Below are 21721 nucleotides of genomic sequence, written 5' to 3'. Positions count from 1 at the left end.
AAGATAGTGATAAATCAGACTCAAAGGTACAAGTGCTTACAAGGTACTTACAAGGTACTTACTTACTTACAAAGGTGCTTACAAGGAGTACTTTACTGGGTAACTTACAGCACACAGGCATACCCAATGGTTGGATCAGACAGCTTCTCTGAACCACCCTTGGGTATGCCTGTGTGCTGTAAGTTACCCAATAAAGTACTCCTTGTAAGTAAACCTTTGAGTCTGATTTATCACTATCTTGGCACTTCTAACCTAAGAGTTCAATGCCCAGTGCAGGGATGACACATTTGGCACAGCAAGCAGGGTGCCAAAAATAATACTGCTATGTTCAGATTCAAAGGGAAGGAGGATCGGGGGGTCAGCGTGTTAAACCAACTCCCAGGCTGGCCACAGGAGGGTCTGTGGGGTCCAGCCGCAAAGCCATTGGTGGTCCTGAGTGGCCTGATTGCATGGCCAGAGGTCGAAGAGGACTGGACCCCAGTGGGCCTGGAAGCTGCGTTAGACTCTCTGAAGCTGGACAAATGGTCAGCTAAAGAGAAGCAGCATGCAGGACCTCTAGCATGTTTGTTGCTGACAGGTTTAGGAGCTGTCAGGCAGAAGGAGTTGGAATGGAGAGAGGAAACAGCAGAAAAGCTCAAGGCCGAGCTGAAAGAAGAAGATCTGTGGCTGTTGATTAGAGAAATGTTGCAGGACAGCCTGGCCTCTAATGAGGTGTGGGAGCGTGAAGCTGGGATGTTTCTAGCAAAGGCTCCCCGCCTCTGCATCAGCTCAAAAGGGGAAGGTGTGACCCTACACCCCTTCCAGATCCATCGACAGACAAGGGCTTTTAGCCTTTTAGCAAGGCTTCTGACTAAACAGAACGGCACGGCTCAGCTCTCTAGCCATGATGCTTCAACCTGGGCAACCCCTCTGTAAATCTTTCTCTACTTCTGTCAGGTTCTCACAGACACCTTCCAGCCTCCTTCCCCGCCCAGGCTAAACCAGCGGCGGCTAGGGAGTTGGGTGACTCCCCCAGGCTCCGCTCTGAGAATACACAGAGATAAGCTCACGCAGACTCTGACATTCTAAAAACTGAATAGGCCTAAACTCTTTCAGGCTACTTCTAACTAAATCTTGGCTATAACTTACAAGGCCTCACTGCATTACTGATGTTGGGCTTTGACATTCTTTTCACTCTCATAACACTTCTTTACAACAACAGAACAACAATTGTGCTTTTAAACACTTCTTAAACAAGGAGTAGACGCCTTTGGGACTTTCTATCACTAGACAGGCTAGCCAGGGATTCACAACATGACACACACTTACAGAAAATGGTCTTCTTTCACCAAAGTTTTCATTTCACCCTCACACACACACACCCATGCAGAAAGTGGAAGAATTGAAATATTTGGCACAGCACTAGTTTTAACGTTTTGACTGTTTTTTTTGTGCTGTTGTTTTATTGCTTTAAAGTTTTTATTGTTTTAAATTGTTGTACACTGCCTTGATGGCTTTTTAGCAGATAAGGTGGTATAGAAATGTATATGTGTATGAGAGAGACAGAGACAGAGAGAGAATCAAATCCTGATTAAGAAACTTTGTTTTAACGTACCTTTATTTTATGATGTTCACACAATGCAATTGATAAAATAGGCTGCATAGAAGTGAGCTCCATGTAGGAAATTTGTCTTGTATGAAGCAGCCCATAAGTTACAAGAAAATCTTGCAAGAAGCAATGAGAATGGGGACCTTGCAAGAAGAAAGAAAAAAGGCAGTCATATTTGGAAAGAAATATTGTCTGAGCCCATGACATCACCCAGACAGCTGAGAGGCAAGCAAGGCTAACCCTGGGGTTACTCCAGAATTAAGAATGTAATGTACCCATGTTTAGACTATGCCATTACTGCTTATATCTGAACAAATAAGAATTTTCCACTAATACAGCCTGGTTATTTAGCAGAAGGAACCTGAAGAGCATAGTGCAAGGATGCAGAACAGCAGGAGAGACAGTCTGTATTCTTCAGTCCCATGGGAAGGTCATTCCCACACCCTGCATCTTCTCCTGATAAACACGGTCAAAGTGTTCACTCTGTGCCACTGTCAGGTGGTTCTTCCAGTCTCCGGAGATCCCTGGAACACCACAAGAGGGAGCGTTAACCACAAATACGTTGAATGAGCAGCACACAGAATTTGATACCCTTCTAATGGCTGGCCCTGCCGTTAGGAAGAATGTAGCAGCTGCCTGAGGTGGCTGATGGTGGAGGGCAGCTGTGGCAGTGTCTACAGTGGGAGTTCCCCCTGAATCTCTGCCCTGGCCAAGACATCTTCCAGAGCTGGTGCTCCAATAGTGGTGGTCCTCAGGGATGCTGCTAGGCACTTAAGAGATTTGGGACACTGACCCACAGGACACAAATCTGCATACAGTTAGGAATAATTACTAGGTTTTATTTAAAATTTCACAGATGGCAAAGCCAGCCAGTTAATTCCCTATCCAAATAACCCCAAATAAAATAAGCACTTTATTATTTTGCACCCAGATCATCCTAAACCAGTAGGTCCTCTTCCATTACAATGAGTTTGTAATGGATATGAAGAGATGTGAAAAAATGCACCAAAAAAGATTGGATAGTGCATTTTTTCATGACCCCTTTCAGGCATCCCTAAACATAATTTTTTGCACTAAAACTGAATTTCAAAAATGTGACAAATCTAAATTTGACAAATCTAAATGCAAGCCAAGGATGAATCAGGGGCTCCGCCCCATTTTTTCTTCCAATTCCCACCCAAATTCTTCTCCAAAATTTAATCAATTCCCCTTCTATTAATTGCCCCATTCATCAAACTTTATTACTTCCATAAGTTAAATTACTGGGGGTGGGGATCAGAGCAAGGGGAAGGATGGAGAAGACAGGCGGGGGGTTTGGAAAGAGAAAGAGGAAACGGGGGTGGAAGTAGGATGACTCTCTTACATTCTCTGCTCTGCAGTTTCCAAGGTTGTCTCTGTATCGCATTGGGCCTTCTGACTTTTCACCCACCTACACACACACACACACACACACACACACACAGAAACTAGTGCTGTGCCAAAAATTTCTCCCACTTTTTTTTTTTTTTTACCTTTCTCATTCAATTTGATGGAAAAGAAATTGCTTTCCGAAAGAAATTCAAAGGAGGAGAAATTTCAGATAAATTCTCATCGGCTGGGTTCAGGGTTCTTGTGCTTACTTTACCTATGAAGTGGCTGAGGAGTGTGTGCAAGTGTCCTGTCTTTCACTGTATGGTAATCTCTGTGGCAGCCTGCAGCCTCCTCAGCTTCCCGCACTTCAGCTAAAGCCATCATGACGGAGACATCGTGAGGGAATTCCTCCCATGGGGCTTTTTCAGTTCAGGAAGTGCAGGTGGCCTGGGAGGCTGCAGAGCAATGGAAAGATGTGTAACAGAGAGAGAAAACACATACAGCACCCTCAGCACCCTCTCAGGGATTAGGTAAGCTCAAAAATACCACCAAAAGAAATTCAAAATTCTGCCTCAGAAGAGTGGAAGCCTCGACACAGTTGATGCTGCTGCCACCTACAGAAGCAGTGCAATAAGCCAAAAACCCTTAGGAAGAAAAGAAAGAACCTGTGCTACAACCCTTCCCAAAAGTGACCTGCATCTGTGAGAAACTGTTGAAGAATTTCTCCACCCCTAGGAATTCGGTGAAATTCTCCCACCAATAGGCTGGAGAATTTTGAGAAGGCATTTGTGCACAGCTCTAGTAGACACACAATGAGGAAAAGATGAACATAGCAATGTAAGAAGCCCCACAATTAGTGCCACATCTCCATGCACCACAATTCAGGGCAAGGGGACATACGAAGATCAAGAACACGCACATGAACACACAGGATCTCCTGCCCAGATTACATTTTTACAAGGGTAATAAACACACTGACTGGGTTTGTACAACACAGTAACCCATCACAGGTGACTGCCCATGATGGGTGAGTGTGTCATATGAACCCAAACCATTCTAATCAGGGTATGGGTTGTTTTTCCCAAATAACCCACCCTGATAACCAACTACCTGCAGTAGGGGTTGTTTTACCCATGATGGGTTGGCATGTCATGCAAACCCAAACATCCCATCCCATCGTGGGTAAAGGGGATTGAGTGATGAGCCACTCAGCAAGAATGGCAGAAACTGGTGTTGCTCTTGCTGAGCAGGGCTGCAACTGCCATTTGCGATCACAGCCAAGCCACTGCCCATGACCTTTTCCCCTTGCCAGTGACAGCCCCTCCAATGATGCCCCCTCAAAAAAAGGGGGGGACATGGCAGATATGTATACTATTATGGTGTGGTGTGGAAAAAAATGGATTGGGAAAAGCTTTTCTCCCTCTCTCATAATACTAGAACACAGGGTCAGGGAGATTCAGGACAAACAAAAAGATGTATTTGTTAACACAGTGCATAATTAAACGTTGGGATTTGCTTCCACAAGATGCAGTGATGGCCACCAACTTCTATGGCTTTCAAACAGGATTAGACGAAGTCATAGAGGAAAAGGCTACCAATGGCTACTTGTCGTGATAGCAATATGCTTCCCCCAGGATCAGAAGCAGCAAGCATCTGAGTAAGATTTGCAAAGAATACAACCAGTAGGGTACAATTTTGCTCATGTCCTGATGCAGAGCTTCCCACTGGGAGTTCTGGATGCCCGCTAAGAAAAGAGAATGTTGGACTATATAGACCTTTGTCATGATCCAGCACAGCTATTCTTACAATCTTAACCCTAGCACATACAAGCCTAGCATCAGGATAAAAATCTGCAGGCAAATATTGAACTGTGATATGTAAGCCAAGGCCTTAAACCTTGGGCTCTCCATCAAAGTTCTGCCCATTTTTTACCATCCAAGCTCCAGCATATGGACATGCACCAACAATAGGCACCCTGTGGGCCCTTCCTTTACCTTTCCTCATGAACTTCCCTTTCTTGTCAAATACCCTTGGCATGTCAGAGAAATTGCACATTTTGTTGTCCTTCATCTTCTGGAAAGAGGCGTTTTCCACCATGGCATCCATTTGCTGGCTGTTCAGCTCCTTACCCAGGAAACAGCAGATCCTCTCCACACTGCCTCGCAGGTCCTGAGAAGGGCAAAAACAAAAGACAACAGCTGGGAATGTGAATCCTGACGCTGTGATTCCCTGAAGAGATTTGCCCCTTGAGAAGAGGCATGCCAAGGTGATTGGTGCCATTTTGCGGGTTTGCATTTTGGCAAAATTGCTGTGAAGTGTAGTTTGATCTCTCAGCAATGGTTCTGCAAAAAACTAAGATGGACAAGAGTGGAATCCAGACTTCTCCTTCTAAGTCAGTGATGGGGAACCTCTGGTTGTCTCCAATCACTGACTGGAGATAAGAGGAAATTTAAAGGCAAGAGCTGTAGCAAAGATTTTGAGCTGTGAAGTTTACAGGCAGGGAAGTAGTTGTATAGAATTGAAGTGTGCATTTTGCCTGCAGGAGACCTACTTTCTTGCACTTAGACATGCAGAGACTTGGTATTTGGGATGCTATTTTAAAGCACTGCTGTGGGATACAGTTCTGCTTCCTTCTGGGTAGGGATGTTGGAAAAATTTACAAAGGAACCAAATGAGTTTAGATTTTCATGAATCTGACCCATGGATTCCACAGCAGACTGGCTTTCCCCCTGTCGGGCAGATTCCACAGTTTGCAAACCTTTTTTCTAACTTTCCTGAAAGTTGTGCAAATTTTGTGGTAGAAAATACACAGCATTTTTTTAAAAACTGGCCACAAATGTGCATTTCCCCCTTAGGCTAAAACATGAAAATGCATATTTGGGCGGGGGGGTCACATTTTTGCACATGTGGATTTACGCAAATGCACATTTGTGCAAATGCACATTTGCACAAATTCAGAAACAAAAAAACACACGATTCCATGGATGGACAGGCAATGGAATGAAAGATGTCTGACAGTCTGTGAAACACAGATGGAACGGATTTTACACAATCCGTACATCCCTAATTCTGAGTAGGGTTAAAATAGTCACATTTGTCCCCATCCATTCTGCCTTTGGCCCCACCAACAGATGGAAAATGCCCCCCGAAACCATTTCCATTTTCTAATTGTGCTGTAGAGATGAAAAAGGTTCCCCACCCACAATCTAAGTAGAAGGATCGCCTGCCATCTTGTTTCAGGCTGCCTCTCAGCCAGTGCAGCACCAATGGATCATCCAACATCTGAGGTGAGAGACCTTGAACTTGGTGCAGAATACCAGACTGTGGAATTGTAGGACACACCTGTTCTGATGTGGGGGGAAAGGGAAAACATCCTGCACTTGCTTTGAGATAACTTGCCTTTAAAGTCCTTATTTATTTATTTATTTATTTATTTAATAGACTCTTCACTGGGAGGGGTACAAAGGCTGCCTACACACACTCAGAGGTATTTGGCAACCTCATCAGCCATGGCAGATATAGCTGTGTGTGTACCGCCAAAGGTCGAACCATACCTGCTGCAGCTCTTCATAAGTGATGAAGAAGAAGTTGGGTCTGTCCTTCACCTCCATCCAGCCTTTCACATGGTCAAACCAGGAACCAAAGGGCACTGGAAGGGCAAAACAGAGGCAAGGTTGGAATGTAAACAATGGAGGGGGGGATGTGGAGTGGGATGGAACAGGAGGATGACACTTTCTGACACCAGTGAGGAAGTGCAATATCAACCTCAAAACTGCATTCCTGCTCAGAGGTTCAGGCCACACAATTACCAATTAAGGACATTTGTTCTTGTTTGTTTGTTTGTTTGTTTAAAAGGAAAGCAATCTAACAACTGTGGCACCTCTATCCCCCTTACCACATAGCTGATTGGGATTATACTTTCATGATAGCATTATTGGGGCAGTTTAAGAAGAGATTCTTCATGGTGCATAGAGTGTTGAGTCATAATACTCTGACATAAGAACATAACAGCAGCCCTACTGGATCAGACCAAGGGTCCAGCTAGTCCAGCATTCTGTTCACACAGTGGCCAACCAGCTGTCGACCAGGAACCAACAAGCAGGACCCAACTGCAAAAGTGCCTTCCTGCTCATGTTCCCCAGCAACTGGTGTACATAAGCTTACTGCCTCTGGTACTGGAGGTAGCACATAGCCATCAGGACTAGTAGCCATTGATAGCCTTCTCCTCCAGGTATTTATCTTAATCCCCTTTAAAAGCCATCCAAATTGGGGACAAATCCACAATTTGCAGGATCCCCTCAGGGATGTTATGAGAGTCAAGTGGAAGAAACAACAGTATGCTAGTAGCTACAAGAGTCAACTGCTGACTTCTGCTTCTGGCTAGAGGAAGGGAGAGGGGTTAGACTGCTGAATATCTTTGTGGGCCTGGTGCAAATTCAATTGAAGAAGTCAGCTGATCTGTCTTTTTCCATACCATTCCCACTCAGAAACTCCTCCAGGAACTCTTCCATAGTTCCAGGATCCTTGTGTCCGTTATACATCTTGGAGAAGTGGTAGTTTGAGACCAGCACATCCTTTGGGTTACGCAAAACATAGATAACCTGTAGAAGAGGCAGAGGCTACATTTAGGGAAGGTGGCATTTCACCCATATGGGATTATTTCCCAAGAGCAAATATAGTTTAGTTTTTTGTGAAGTATAAAAAATAACAGTAACATGTTTCTGAAATGTACTGGGCGGTGTGTGTGTGGGGGGGTCTTTTCTTTTAAGATTTTTTTCTTCTTCTATTGTAGGCAGAGAGCAGGTTTCATGTTGAATATATCCAATAATATATATTTGACCTTTGTTGGCAATTTCTCCCCACAACCACCACTACCAATGGAATCTCTTTGTGGTGGTATTAGACTTCTGTTGAACTGTGGAGAAAGTGTAACTTGGCTGTTCTGTTAAATATTCCAACCAATTCTGCATGGAGGATAAGGTCGGGGAGGAATATTGCTGCAACTAGGTAAGTTTCTTTTCAGGTCATATCACCGCGAAGGGGTGATGTCATAGCCACCTTCAAATATTCAAAGGGTGTTCGTGTAGATCACAGGTGCTGAACCTCTTTCAGTCCAAAAGCCAAATTTCATTTTGGAGAAGCTCTCAGGGGTCTCACTCCAGTGGTGGGCCAGGCCAAACGCAAAAGGGTTAGGGCCCAAAATAACAAAATATCAGCACATTTTAGCTTAAAGCTCTTACTGCCACTAACTAAGAAGAGTCATTTCAACCTTTCAGATTGAAGAAAAACCTACACAAAGGGTGTGAAACAGACAAATGATTGGTGGTCAGGCAGATTGACCAACTGGGGAAACCTGAAAGGCCAGATTTGGACCCTGTGTTCTGCACCCCTATGAAAACAATGGACCAAAATTACTTCCTACTGCTCCAGAGCCTAGGACAAACTGATGGATTTAAGTTACAAGAAAAAGTATCTTGACTAAACATTATTTTATTTATTTTATTTATTATTTATTTATTCATTCATTCATTCATTTCATTTCATTTCTATACCGCCCAATAGCCGAAGCTCTCTGGGCGGTTCACAAACATTAGTAAGAACTTCCTGACAGTATGAGCGGTTCACAGTGTAACAGACTGCCTCAGAAGGTGGTGTACTCTCCTTGGTAAGAAGTTTTTAAGCACACGCTGGATGGCCACTTATCAGGAATAGTTGTGGGTTTCTGCATCAGCAGGGGCTTAGAGTAGATCACTTTTGAGATTATCTTCCAGCTCAATGCTTCTATATAGGGATGTACGAAAGGCTTACCTGGCTCCGCGCTGGGGCATCCGCGGTGGGGGGAGGTGCTCCATCCCTCCCCCCAGAATCTTCCCCGGCTGGCTCCTCGGTGATGGCTCCATGGAGCCGCTGGCCGGAGCCAGCCGCAGCCGGAGTTCTGGCCATGGCCGGGTTGCTGCAGCCACAAATGGCGGCTGTTGTAGTGGCTGCCATTTGTGTCCTTGCAGGCAGCTGTGATAGGCTACGTAAGTATTTACGTAGCCTATCACAGCAAAGAGCAGGGGCGCAAATGGCGGCCGCTACGCCATTTGCATGGCTGCTTTTAGCGTGATAGGCTATGTAAATACTTACGTAGCCTATCACGGCAAAGAGCAGGGCGCAAATGGCATAGCAGCTGCCATTTGCACCCCTGCTCTTTGCTGTGATAGGCTACGTAAATACTTATGTAGCCTATCATGGCTGCCTGCAAGGACACAAATGGCGGCTGGGAGACCAGCCACCGCCACCGCCAGAGCCGTCCCAGGTAAGCTCCATCCCAGGGGGATTCTGCAGGGTGGCAGGGGCAGGAGGCCATTCCGCCACGGATTCTAAAGAAACCGGCCTCACTGGAGTCCATGGCGGAATTCTCTGACATCCCTACTTCTATATTACCTAATTTTGAATTAGGTAAAATTGTGTTTCAGCTTTCAGCTTCTGGGCAAACTTCAGCTTCCATGCAGCCTAGCAAGCTGAATGCATGGCAGATATCAGGTCAAGAAATGCTAATGTACAGATTGTGTAAAACCCATTCCATCTGTGTTTCAGAAGCCACCACCACCGGGGACGAGGCGTGCCTGCTGCTGCTGGGCCTGCCATCACCACCACCAGGCCTTCCCTGTGGACTTCTGCCTGGCAGACCACCAGTCCCTGCAGGACCAGGCCCCCAGGTACCGAGCCAGCTGTGCTGCTCCACCTGCCCCTCCCTGGAGGGGCTACATAAGCTGGCTGGCTGAGGTGGCCTGGGAGAGCCAGGGCCTGCAGGAGAAGCCACCACTACTGGGGAAGAGGCATGCCTGCTGCTGCTGCTGCTGCTGCTGCTGCCACTGCCACTGCCGCCGCCACCACCACCACCACCACCACCACCACCACGAGGCCTTCCCTGTGGACTTCTGCCTGGCATTATTTTTAAGGGGATTTTTTAGCTGTTGTTGATGTTGTTTAATTTTGGGGGTGGGTAGCCTGCCTGATGGGAGTGAGGGGGCATGTGTCCACCTGATGGAGGCAGTGGGGGGAGTGTTGGGGGCCAGAACATACCGTGACTGGGTGGCAGGTGCTGGCAGAGCGCTAGGGGCAGGCCATGCCAGGTAAGGGGAACAAGGGAGAGATGTGTAGTATCTGTCCCCTGCTCCGGGCCTGTCCAGAGCCAAAGGATGGCTGGGGGAGGCGTGACTCCATCTTCTGGCCTTGGTTTGCTGCTCTGCAATGCCAGGTCTGTTACCCAGAAAACCTCCCTCATCCATGACATGATCCTGGACGAGGGTGCAGACCTGGCATGTATTATGGAGACCTGGCTGGCTGAGGCCGCTGCTCCAACTCTTGCAGCCATGTGTCCAGCTGGATTTTCGTATGCACAGCAGCCAAGGGCTGGGGATTGGGGAGGGGGAGTGGCTGTTATCTGCCGAGAATCCTTGGTCTTCACCAGACCCCCTCTCCGGGAGACCAAGGTTGCTGAGTGCATGTACTGGAGGTTGGGCCCGAAGGGCAGTCTGGGGATTCTGCTCGTGTACCGTCCACCCTGCTGCATGACTGACTCCCTGGCCGAGGTGCTTGAGGTGGTCTCTGATGTGCGTGTACAGTCCCCTAACTTATTGGTGTTGGGGGAGTTCAATGTACATTCGGAGGCCATCCTCACAGGAGCACCTCGGGACTTCATGGAGATTATGGCTTCCTGGGAGCTGCACCATATTCTAACTGGGCCCACCCATGTAGCTGGTCATGCACTAGACCTTGTGTTTGTTTCTGGAGAAGCGGGGAGTGATCTGGAAGTCGGGGGTATATCCACCACCCCCTTGTCATGGTCAGATCACTATCTGGTGATGTTAGACTTCTTGGTTCCACAACCTCTCCGCAGGGGTGGAGGACCCATTAAAATGGTCCACCCCAGGCGTCTTATGGATCCGAATGGATTCCTGAACATGCTTGGGGATTCTCTGGAGCACACCAACAGCCACTCGGTCGAGACCCTGGTGGGTGGCTGGAATGCCGCAATCACTGGGACATTAGATCGGGTGGCTCCGAAACGCCCTCTCCCCCTGAACAGGGATCGGACTGCACCATGGTTCAATCCGCAGTTACAAGCTCTGAAACAGGAGGTGAGACAGCTAGAGCGCCGGTGGCGGAAGTCTCACTCCAAAGATGATCAGACACAGGCTAGAGCTGTATCTTCAGCCTATCACGTGGTGGTGAAGGCAGCAAAAAAGGAATATTATGCTGCCTCTATCGCGTCTGCAGAGTGCTGTCCCAGGAGGCTGTTCCAAGTGGTCCGGAGCCTGGTCGGTCCTGTGGCTCTGGAACCACTGGAGCATTCTAAGCCCTTCTGTGAGGCCTTGGCAAGGCACTTTGCAGATAAAATTGATCGGATTAGGAGTGTTACTCCACATGCTGTGGATAAAGTTAGTGAGCAAGAGGCGGCCTGTAGCAAACCACTTTTGTGGGATTGGTTCCAGCTTCTTCCTTCTGATGAAGTGGACAAGGTGCTTTCATCTGTAAGGCCGACCACCTGCTTACTTGATCCTTGCCCATCTTGGCTCATTATGGGCTGCAAAGAGAGACTGGATGAGGGGATCAGGGCAGTGGTGAACGCCTCCCTTGAGGAGGGAGTGATGCCATCAGCCCTCAAGGAGGCAGTGATAAGACCGCTCTTAAAGAAGGCCTCCTCGAATCCCCAAGTTCTGAACAACTTTCGCCCAGTCTCAAATCTGCCATTTTGGGGCAAGGTGATTGAGCGGGTGGTGGCGATGCAGTTGAAGGCACACTTGGAAGAAACCGATTATCTAGACCCATTTCAGTCGGGCTTCAGGCTTGGGCCTGGGACAGAAACAGCCTTAGTTGCCTTGGTGGATGATATGAGGAGGGCTCTGGATAGGGGTGACTGCTCCTTCCTTGTTCTCCTTGACCTCTCAGCAGCTTTTGATACCGTTGACCACGATATCCTCCTGGACCGCCTGGAGGGGTTGGGCATTGGAGACACCGCACTGCAGTGGTTCCGGTCCTTCCTCTCCAGCAGGTACCAGAGGGTAGCACTGGGAGAGGAGGTTTCGGACCCGTGGCCACTCACTTGTGGGGTGCCACAGGGTTCCATCCTCTCCCCAATGCTATTTAACATCTATGTGAAGCCGCTGGGGGCTATCATCAGGAGATTTGGGGTGCGGTGTCATCAGTATGTGGATGACATGCAGCTCTACCTCTCGTTCAAATCTTCACCAAGGTTGGCCGTACAATCCCTGTCCAAATGTCTGGAGACGGTGAGTGGCTGGATGGGGAGGAATAAGCTGAAGCTGAACCCTGACAAGACCGAGGTACTTTTGGTGGGAGACAAGAGGAGGCTGGGGCATGTTGACCTGGTGTTGAATGGGGTATGGCTACCCTTGAAAGACCAGGACCGCAGCCTGGGGGTCATTTTGGACTCCCAGCTGTCCATGGAGGCTCAGGTGTCAGCTGTGAGCCAGACAGCGCTGTATCAACTCCATCTGATATGGCGGCTGCACCCCTTCTTTGCCGACCATCTGCTCCCATCGGTAGTACATGCCCTGGTTTCCTCTCGTTTAGACTAGTGTAATGCGCTTTACGTGGGGTTACCCTTGAAGATGGTTCGGAAACTGCAGCTGGTACAGAACACGGTGGCTCACCAGATTGAAGGCAGCTGCCGGCAAGATCACATCACTCCAGTGCTGAAGGAGTTGCACTGGTTACCAGTTGTTTTCCAGGCCAAATTCAAGGTGTTGGTTTTGATCTTTAAAACCCTATATGGTTCTGGCCCAGACTATCTTAAGGAGCGCCTCCAGCAACACCAGACAGGCCGCTTAACAAGATCAGCCTTGGATGGCCTTCTCTCTGTCCCATCAGCCAGGACAGCTAGACTGGTGGGGACGAGGGAGAGGGCCTTCTCTGTGGTGGCCCCCACTCTGTGGAACTCCCTCCCTAAGGAACTCCATCATGCCCCCTCTTTAATGAGGTTCCGCCATGCATTAAAAATGTGGTTGTTCAGGCAGGCATTTGGGGTGGGTTAGGGTATTTTAGAAAATGTTTTTATTGTAGAATTTTATTGTTTTAAACTGTTTTATTATATGTTGTACATCGCCCAGAGTGGCTGGGTGACCAGCCAGATGGGCAATTAATAAATTTAATAAATAAAATAAATAAAATTATCAGGTGCCTTTTGTTCTGCATTGTTAGATTCTGAATTTGCACAAATTTGCATGTGCAAAAATGCACAAATTCCCACAAAATGCGTGTTTTCATGCTTTAGCCTAAGCGGGAAATGTGCATTTTCAGCCAGGTTTTTCTTAAATTTTTGCGTATTTTTCTATGACAAAATTTGCACAAAATTCCTGAAGGTTAGAATAGTGAAAATCTTCCTAACAGGGGGAAAGCCAGTCCACTGCGGAATCTGTGGGTCAAATTCATCAAAATCCAAACTCATTTGGTTCCGTCGTGGATTTCCCTGACATCCCTAGCTAACACATGAAATGGGACCACAGAAAACATCCAATGAGGACATGGACTAAGCATACAAAGGGAGTATGACTAATGGTTATGGAATCAGAGAAACCATTAAGGGGACATCCTGTAGTCCTCTCTATGCTTTAGTGCATAATATAGCATCTCCCTGTGAATGGATTGTGTTAGCCCAGAATTCCTTATATCTTTGTGCCAACTGACAGGAAGTAGGAAGGTGGGCTTGTTGTGTGCATTGTTCCTTTCTTACCTTAGCCTAGAGGTGGGTCAATGAGTGATGTTCAAGATTGCCAGGACTCTCCATACGTGGTCTCACTGGTCAGCTCATGTCCAATTCCTATTCATGTTTGTGATCGCTGCTAGCTCTGAGTGAATGGGAAACTTGTGCAAATCAAGCAGCGATCAAACTGGAGATTTGCACAAGTTTCCTCAGATTTGTGCAAATGTCCTCATTTGTGCAACTCTCCTCCATAGACTAAAGCATGGCTAATTCAGTCCATGGAGGAAATTTGCACAAATCAGGAAATTCGTGCAAATCAGAAAATGTGTGCCAATCAAACTGGGAATCAGGAATGAGGCAAACACAAGCACGTGTTAGACAATTTATGAATATTTTTGGCGGACACGCACTCATGCTCACATTGGGAGCTCCAAATGGGGCCTGCTCGCACGTTTTGTGAGCAAAAATGAAATTCTCATACCTTCGCCTTGGAGTGGAGAAAGGACTTTGGGAAAAGCTGAAATGGCAGGTGTGTAGTCAGGAGCCTGGGTGGAGGATATTCCAAGGCAAGCTTCAGAGTAACAACAGTCTCAAGCCATGGTGACCATTCCCATACTGGCAAACTGTGAACCCATGAGGGGTCGCTGTCATTTCGGATCAAGCCCAAGATCTCCTGCATCCAAACAGTACCTGGGAGGGAATCCAAAAGTCATAGGGTTACCTCTTCTTTCCCAGAGCTCTTGGCTCTACAATGCACACTTCTCATTTAACTAATTCCCTCTTCCTTTCCAATGGTGGACCACAAGAGGCAGAGCCATGCGGTCGCCAGAGGCAGCCATGCATCTGCCACAGGAGATCTTTAAGGACAAACATTTTGTGCCACCCATCTGGTACAGGATTTGTTAAATAGAGGATATTTCAAAACCAACAGTGCAACCGTACCACTATCCATTCAGCTAGCAGAAGGTGGAGAGTGCCTATTTTGGACAAGTTGTAGGGGGATCATTCCCACAGGCACCCTCCAGGAAATGCTCTCCATTGCTGAGGGAAATACCTGTGCACGTATGACCACCATGTATACAGTTTATGAAATGAAGCCACCAGGCTGCTGGGGAAGGGGTCAGGGGGAGAGTGGCCACTGGCAGCAGCACAGTAGCCACCAGCACAATGGAACCATGCTATAAAGACAAGCTCATTGAGATTATTGAATGTATGATATGGCCTGGTGCAGATACACTGATTGCAGTAAGAATGGGCAGGAGCTATTTCTGCTACTAAATTTATAGGTCCCAGAAGTTAGTTAGTTAGTTAGTTAGTTAGTTAGTTAGTTAGTTACTTAGTTAATCACCCATCTGGCCGGTCACCCAGCCACTCTGGGCGATGTACAACAATAGAACAGTTTAAAACAATAAAATTCTGCATTAAAAACATCACATTCTAAAAATACCCTAACCCACCCCAAATGCCTGCCTCAGCAACCATGTTTTTAATGCATGGCGGAAGCTCATTAAAGAGGGGGCATGGTGGAGTTCCCTAGGGAGGGCGTTACACAGAGTGGGGGCCACCACAGAGAAGGCCCTCTCCCTCGTAGCTGTCATGGCTGATGGGACAGAGAGAAAGCCATCCAAGGCTGATATGTGAGTAAATAAACTATCTTCAATTTGCAAGTTTATAAGCTTATTTATTTATTTATTTATGCCAGTGGGCATTAGTGATTTTTTAAAAAAACCTCTTTCTGAATTCTAGACACTTTTAGAGCAGTGCTATGTTTCTTGAAATAATAATCCCCATTTCATATTAAAATACATGTGTCATAATATTTGGAATAAATGTGTGTTTAAAATATGTATGTTCAAGTGCCTGCATGTGAATTCTTACCCTTCTAAAGGGTGTGTGATTTCTTATCAATCATGATATTTCCTCCTTTTTCCATTGAGTATCTCATTTTCAAGCTCACGTTTGCCTGATCAGAGAGTTGTAGGCATACCCTTCTCAAAATGTTATCAAATTCAGTTAACAAAAAAAAAAAAACACACACTTTTGGTTTAACATGTTATGTTAAGGGCTTTCCATGTTCACCCAACCTCAAAAATGCCAGAAAATTGCAGCTGTTAAGGGCCACACCCTTAACAGATGCATTATTTAAGCAATATGGATGTGGTGTGGTGCCCTATGTTGCCATTAGTTCCAGCTTCAACTCTACCTTGGAGCTGGATGGATGCCAGTGTCAGAGTGGTGGACTAAGTCCCAGATTTGTCAGTTCACTGGAATAGACACATGACATCTACACAACAGAAGCTGTCATGCAACTGAAGCTGCCATTCCATGCTACTATCACCCAACTGGCAATCAATTTCATCCACCTGGGGCAAGGGGTAAAGAGGAGGAACAGTGCTACGGGGAATCATTAAGAAGAGAGGAGGACGTTGGCAGCACCTACTTGCCTCCAGAAGTAGAATGAGCAAGGGATGCAGCCAACGATATTCTATAGTCTCCTCAGACAAAGATACCAGATTGCTCTGAATGAGTATAAAATCAATGCTCCAGCTAGCCCAGTGAACTTTGACTTACAGATATTCCGAGTTAGAGTTGCACTGTGCCTCAAATTCCTCAACTGCAGATGCCAAAGAGCGGAGGTGGTGCATTATGTGTGCAAGACTCATATTCCTACCATAAGATAAACTCTCTGACCCTTACATCCTCTAAAGCGCCCCAACACTGTACCCAATCAAAACTGTAACATCCACCAAGTAATGCCCAGCTCCTGAAGTCCCAGGTCTTTGTATAAAGCAAGCATACACTCAAAGGCACACAGCAGCGGCGGCCAGCAACTGGGACTCGGGCTGACGGAAGAGAGCTAACATTGCTCCTCGTCTCACTCTGGTTTTTGTTAATTAGTTCTTAGTTTGCTTATCAGGAATCCAAACAGATTGTACTAAAGGATGGCTGGGGGGGGCTGCATGAGGGGGGGAGATGGAATACGAAGTTCTGTGGGGGAGAGGGTTGGCCAAAGTTAACTGTGCAAGCAAAACCCAGGGTATCCGGAACCATAGGTATGGGCACAAAGTAGACCATTCATGGTCATTGGTTCACCACCAGCCAATTCCTGACGCATAACCTGCTGGGTGCTGGGATTCTTGCAAAGAATGTGTGAGTAGTTCGACCTTGCTCTCATCTTTGCCTTAACTAGCAAGAGTGCATATTTCCTCATCACTTAACAGAGATTAGTTATGCCTTAATTGTTAAGAGACCTGGAGAATACAGATTTGTCATGGTGACCTAATTCAGCCTCCATTTTCAGGGGCAGTGTGCTTATAAATCCATCATCCATTTTAAATCCATAATCCATAATTTTAAATCCATAATCCATAATTAAATCCAAAACTAAAGTATTATTATTATAAAGTATTATAAATTATTATACTTATTAAATTTAATTGTTTCCGTAATTAAATCCATAATCCATTTTAAATTCATGCTCCATAATTTTCAGGGGCAGTGTACTTACAAATCCATTATCCATTATCAATCCATAATCCACTTATAAATCCATAATTCATAATCCATTTTCAGGAGTGGTGTACTTACAAATCCATAATCTATGATGTGGGGCACCAGTTTAGAGGGCTTTTGAAACAGGAGGGTAGAAGCTTTCATACACAGGATTCTTTGTGGAGGGGTGGGGGAGACTATACAGACAGGATAGAGTCATTATGGTGCCATGATGAGTTAAGTGAATTTAAGATGTGACATTCTGGACATGCACAGAAACGTTTCTGGATATTATGATGTGACATTCTGGATATTAAAATGTGACATTCTGGCCATTATAATGTGACATTCTGGACATGCACATAAACTTTTCTGGACATTAAAATGTGGCATTCTAGACATTAAAATGTGACATTCTGGACATGCACATAAACTTTTCATAAACTGTAATTATAATGTGACATGCTGGCCATTATAATGTGACATTCTGGACATGCACAGAAATTTTTCTGGGCATTAAAATGTGACATTTTGGACATTATAATGTGACCTTCTGGACATGCACAGAAACTTTTCTCTTTATTTATCAGGCTTGCCAAACTCTTTGTGTCCTAACATATCAGGAATATAGCAGTTATAAACCATAGAATGAGGTTGAGGGAGATAATTTTTTGTTGAATATTCATTGTACCATTCACATATTTATTTATTATTTAATAGATTTTTAAACCACTGCCCATATTTAAAAATATCTCTAAATGGTTTAGAAGAAAATTAAATACTTTAAAATACATTATGATATACATTAGAATACAATTAAAGTACATAATAATTGCTAAAAGATTTATATAAAACATTAATAAAACATTAAAACCAATGCAACACCATAATTAACAAACTGGGCAGCACACTCAGGGAAGGCCTGGGAGAAGAGATGTGTCTTTAATTGCTTTCTAAAGCATGTTATAGTTGGTGCCTCCTGGACATCAGGCGGGAGGTCATTCCATAAATTAGGTGCCACAATGGAGAAGGCCCAATTCCTGGTTGCTGTGAAATGGCAGAGTGCACGTTGTGATACAACCTCCTTCGATAATCTTAATGATCTCACAGATCTGTATTGGGGAATGCGAACTGTCAGGTCACCTTGTCCCAAGCTATTCAGAGCTTTATATATCAACAGACAAGCCTTCTACTTGGCTCGGTAGCTAATAGGCAGCCAGCTTCATTGCTTCAGCACCAGTGTAATATGCGCATGGTCATGCACTCCACTCTGCATCCTGACTACCACATTCTGCACCAGCCACAGCTTCCCAACCAAGCACGAGGGTGGCCCCACATAAAGCACCGTACAGTAATCTAAATGTGAGGTTATCAATGCATGGACTACAGTGGCCAGGCTATCCCTGTCCAGGAAAGGGCACAGCTGACATACCAACCTGAGCTGGTAGTAGGCACACCCTGCCACAGAAACCACTTGAGCCTCTGAAGACGATGATGAGTCCAGGAGCACCCCCAAATGATGTACCTGTTCTTTCTGAGGGAGTGCAACCCTATCTAGAACAGGCAAACCCCCCAATTCCCATACCTAGGAACCCTCCACCCATAGTAAGTGAAGTAACACACACCATCTCAAGTGCCACCCTCTCAAATAAGGCCATTAAGTCCAGAGTCTAGAATTACTAACTGCACCACTGACCTGACTTCATGTAAGTGACTGTCAGTACATCATCATCCAAAAGTTGGAATTAATTTTCCACATAGCTGACGGTTTCAGCTGTACTTCCCAGTGTGGAGAAAAGGATCCCCTTATGGGTGAAATACATTGCTGATGACATTCAAAAACTGTAAATGAGAGAGAGAGAGAGAAACAGAGAGAGACAGAGGCAGAGGCAGAGACTGACGTTATGATGCTGCATCCTTCAACCATTTCCAGGTGTGTATGTTTTGCAGCTTGGAATGTGCAGTTCATATCAGTCCCCAAAATAGCACTTCTCTTCTGGTTTGGATCTTCCCAGCAATAAACAACTGTCTTAAATCTGGGGCCTGATCCAGCCAGGACCCACACTAACCATATTCGAAGGTACCAATATGACTCAAGTCCACTTGTGTGAAAGAATAATGGTTTATTGATGGGAAAAGGATGCAGATAATAAAAGCAAAGAGAAAGCTTATCACGCCCCTTTGACTTGCAGTCCACAGTCACTCCAGTTCCCATAAAGTGACTGTCATTGTCCCAAAGGGGCTGTTTGGTGAGCAGGTGATGTGTCTCCCCCTCTCAGGTGAGAATAGATAGCAGGCTAATCTGCTCAGGATTTTATAGGGCTGGTCTCATCAGACTGTCAGAAGACACACACACACACACACACCTTCCTTCACCCAGAAGGAGAAAGGGGGGCCTTTCTCTTTTGGTAGGAAAGAAGGTTTCTCCCAGCTAGGGTTGACTGTTGTGGGGAAATCCGGCACTCTGGGGGCCCAACAGATCCCCATGATGGACCCAGCCATGAGGTTGCTCAGAACTTTGATGGCCAGCCATGAGCTGGTGGAAACATCAGGGAAACACAGGTGGGGAAAACATTGGGGAGACCCATGGACTGGGTCAGTGAGGTCATAGCCGAGTGAAAGACACACCCCTGGACAGGGCTATCATGGTGGCGTAAATGCAGAGGGCTGGTGCACACCACAACAGAAGTGCAGACAAGCTGAATTAAGGAAAACAATGGGACTAAAAGTAGTTTCAGAAGACATGGTTTTTCAACGTGACACTCCAGGGGTGGCTGCGGGATGGCCACGAAATTATGGGTCCAAAACAACCTCCAAATGCAGCAACCTCACAGTAAGCTGCTCATGGAGATACCCCCAAGGAAAGAAAGAGTTCAACTTCACTTCACCACCCACCACCCACAGATTTGACGCTTGCATGGTAATGGCATTCATGCAATTAACGTCATGTCTAGTTTGGACCTAAAACAGTAGGTAAGGGGCCCCATGCCATTTATTAGCTACTCTTTTAAGGCCAAGAGGTGGGTTCAGATGAGTGGGAGTAGGGGAAAAAGTAAGGTAGTAAGGAGGTAGTACAGGGCAGTCATCAGCTGCCCAGCCTGGTGGAAAGAACTCCTGGTGAACTCAGTTCTGAGTACACATAACATCTGATTTTAAGGCTCATGCAAATCAATGGGACAGATTTGTGGCACAATTCACTCAAACCTTTTTATTTCAATTTGGTCTTAAGCCCAAGTCACTTTCTCTAGAGAAGGGCCACTATGCACAGCCATCCCAAGCCAAAGCAATGCGCGCACGCACACACACACACACACACACACACACACTATGTACACATTCCCCAAATTGCATGTGGGCTGCCTTTCATACTGTAAACTTGGAATTGGGATTTACAGGTGTATTCCAAAAAGCCTAAAATGCTGCAGGTTGATGCCTGAACTGGTGGTTTCAGTAAGTCTCAAGGGATACAGAATTTGCTTCTGGGTTCCAGACAAGTTGTTTTTTAGAATGGGGGCACTTCTGAGCTGAGGGGAGGTACATTTGGTTGTACGGGGTTGTTGGGTTAACCCTTTGAAACAAAGACATTAGGCAACATTCAGTCCCAAAGTAAAAATTTAATCCCCCTCCTCTATGTCCCCCACATTTCCCCAACTCACTTCAGAATTCAGTGTTGCGCTCTCTGCCATCGGCTGCCACTGAACTTTGCTCCCTCCCTTACTCAGTTTTTGGCCCCTTGATATTATGCAATACCTCAATCTGGAATTTTTCCCTTTTTTTTTTCATGGAAAGAGTTTTTTTCTCTTGCTGACCTGGAAGTACCTCTCCACTTCCACACTATTTGGGCTGAGCTGCTGCATTTTTTGTAAATTGTGAGTACAGGAATTACTTTTGTAATAGTCTGCAGCAGAGGGTATTCCCCCCCCCCTTTCCTTTTCTTCTTTTTTAAAATTGTTTTTGCTCCAGTTGGAAAGTGGCGGCAGAATTCCTACTCCCATCGTGGAACATTGCGCTCCACAAGACCACTGCAGAAGGATGCCACACCCTTCAGCTAGTACAGGATACCGCCCTCACTTCTTAACAGATGTAAGGTGGCAAGAACCCATCACGCTAGTTCAGAAACATCAGCATTATTTTTTCTAGTTTGTTTCCCAGCCCAGTGCCAAGGGCTGGTTTTGACTTAAAACCATGCACCCATTTCCCAAAATCAACAGCATAGAAACATAGGGTTTCAGAGTGGGGAGGAACCCCAGAGGTCATTTAGTCCAACCTCCTGCTCAATGCAGGGATCATGCAACTGCAGCATCCCTGACAGATAGGTGGCTGACCAGCTTCTGCTTAAATACCTCCAGCAAAGGAGAAACCTCCACCTCCCAATGCACCCTCACAGAATCCTTGTGTTCTGAGGAGTATGACAAGACTCTGGGGTTCCATTTCCATCAGGGGGAGGCTTTTACTAAACTGGTTAAACTAAAATGTGTGTGGGGGAGTTGCACTAGATCACTTTTAAAAACAGGTGATTTAAATATATTCAAACCTTGTTAGTTGTGAGCTGCAGGCAATGAAGTCAGCTACATAAC

At 45.9% G+C, this 21721-nt stretch overlaps 1 protein-coding gene across 7 annotated transcripts; it reads right to left on the bottom strand.

The window, feature by feature from the left end:
• Positions 1–1409: 1409 nt before the first annotated feature.
• On the bottom strand, positions 1410–20841 carry LOC146337894 (sulfotransferase 2B1-like). Of its 7 annotated transcripts, none has more exons than XR_014785117.1 (8): positions 20801–20841; positions 18841–18986; positions 14134–14342; positions 7413–7539; positions 6493–6587; positions 4933–5107; positions 2952–3736; positions 1569–2112 (listed from the first exon to the last, which is right to left on the bottom strand). XR_014785117.1 is itself a non-coding variant. In XM_084815428.1 (7 exons), the coding sequence occupies exons 2-7, from the start codon at positions 18848–18850 to the stop codon at positions 2003–2005; spliced, it is 726 nt and encodes a 241-aa protein (XP_084671554.1). In that variant the 5' UTR covers positions 18851–18986; positions 20801–20841; the 3' UTR covers positions 1410–2002. The 7 variants fall into 7 exon arrangements, 4 of the variants coding, with proteins under 4 accessions (XP_084671554.1, XP_084671555.1, XP_084671556.1 ...); XR_014785118.1 differs by having other exon boundaries at positions 1588–2112; positions 5068–5107; XR_014785119.1 differs by having other exon boundaries at positions 1588–2112; positions 5068–5107; positions 18841–18949.
• Between the last annotated feature and the right edge of the window lie 880 nt (positions 20842–21721).

The sequence above is a fragment of the Heloderma suspectum genome, chromosome 10 (assembly GCF_057233095.1).
Source record: "Heloderma suspectum isolate Gila_16-S chromosome 10, 16-S_ref, whole genome shotgun sequence".
In the NCBI taxonomy this organism is placed as follows: domain Eukaryota; kingdom Metazoa; phylum Chordata; class Lepidosauria; order Squamata; family Helodermatidae; genus Heloderma; species Heloderma suspectum.
Note: the sequence above shows the minus strand (reverse complement) of the source record. Positions and strands in the feature narration are given on the sequence as shown.

Coding starts and splice junctions, on each gene's coding strand:
- LOC146337894 (XM_084815428.1), bottom strand. Junction 7,540..14,133: donor TTCTCCACTCCAAGGCGAAG/GTATGAGAATTT, acceptor CCTCTTCTACAG/GTTATCTATGTTTTGCGTAA. Junction 6,588..7,412: donor GGAGTTTCTGAGTGGGAATG/GTATGGAAAAAG, acceptor TTGCCCTTCCAG/TGCCCTTTGGTTCCTGGTTT.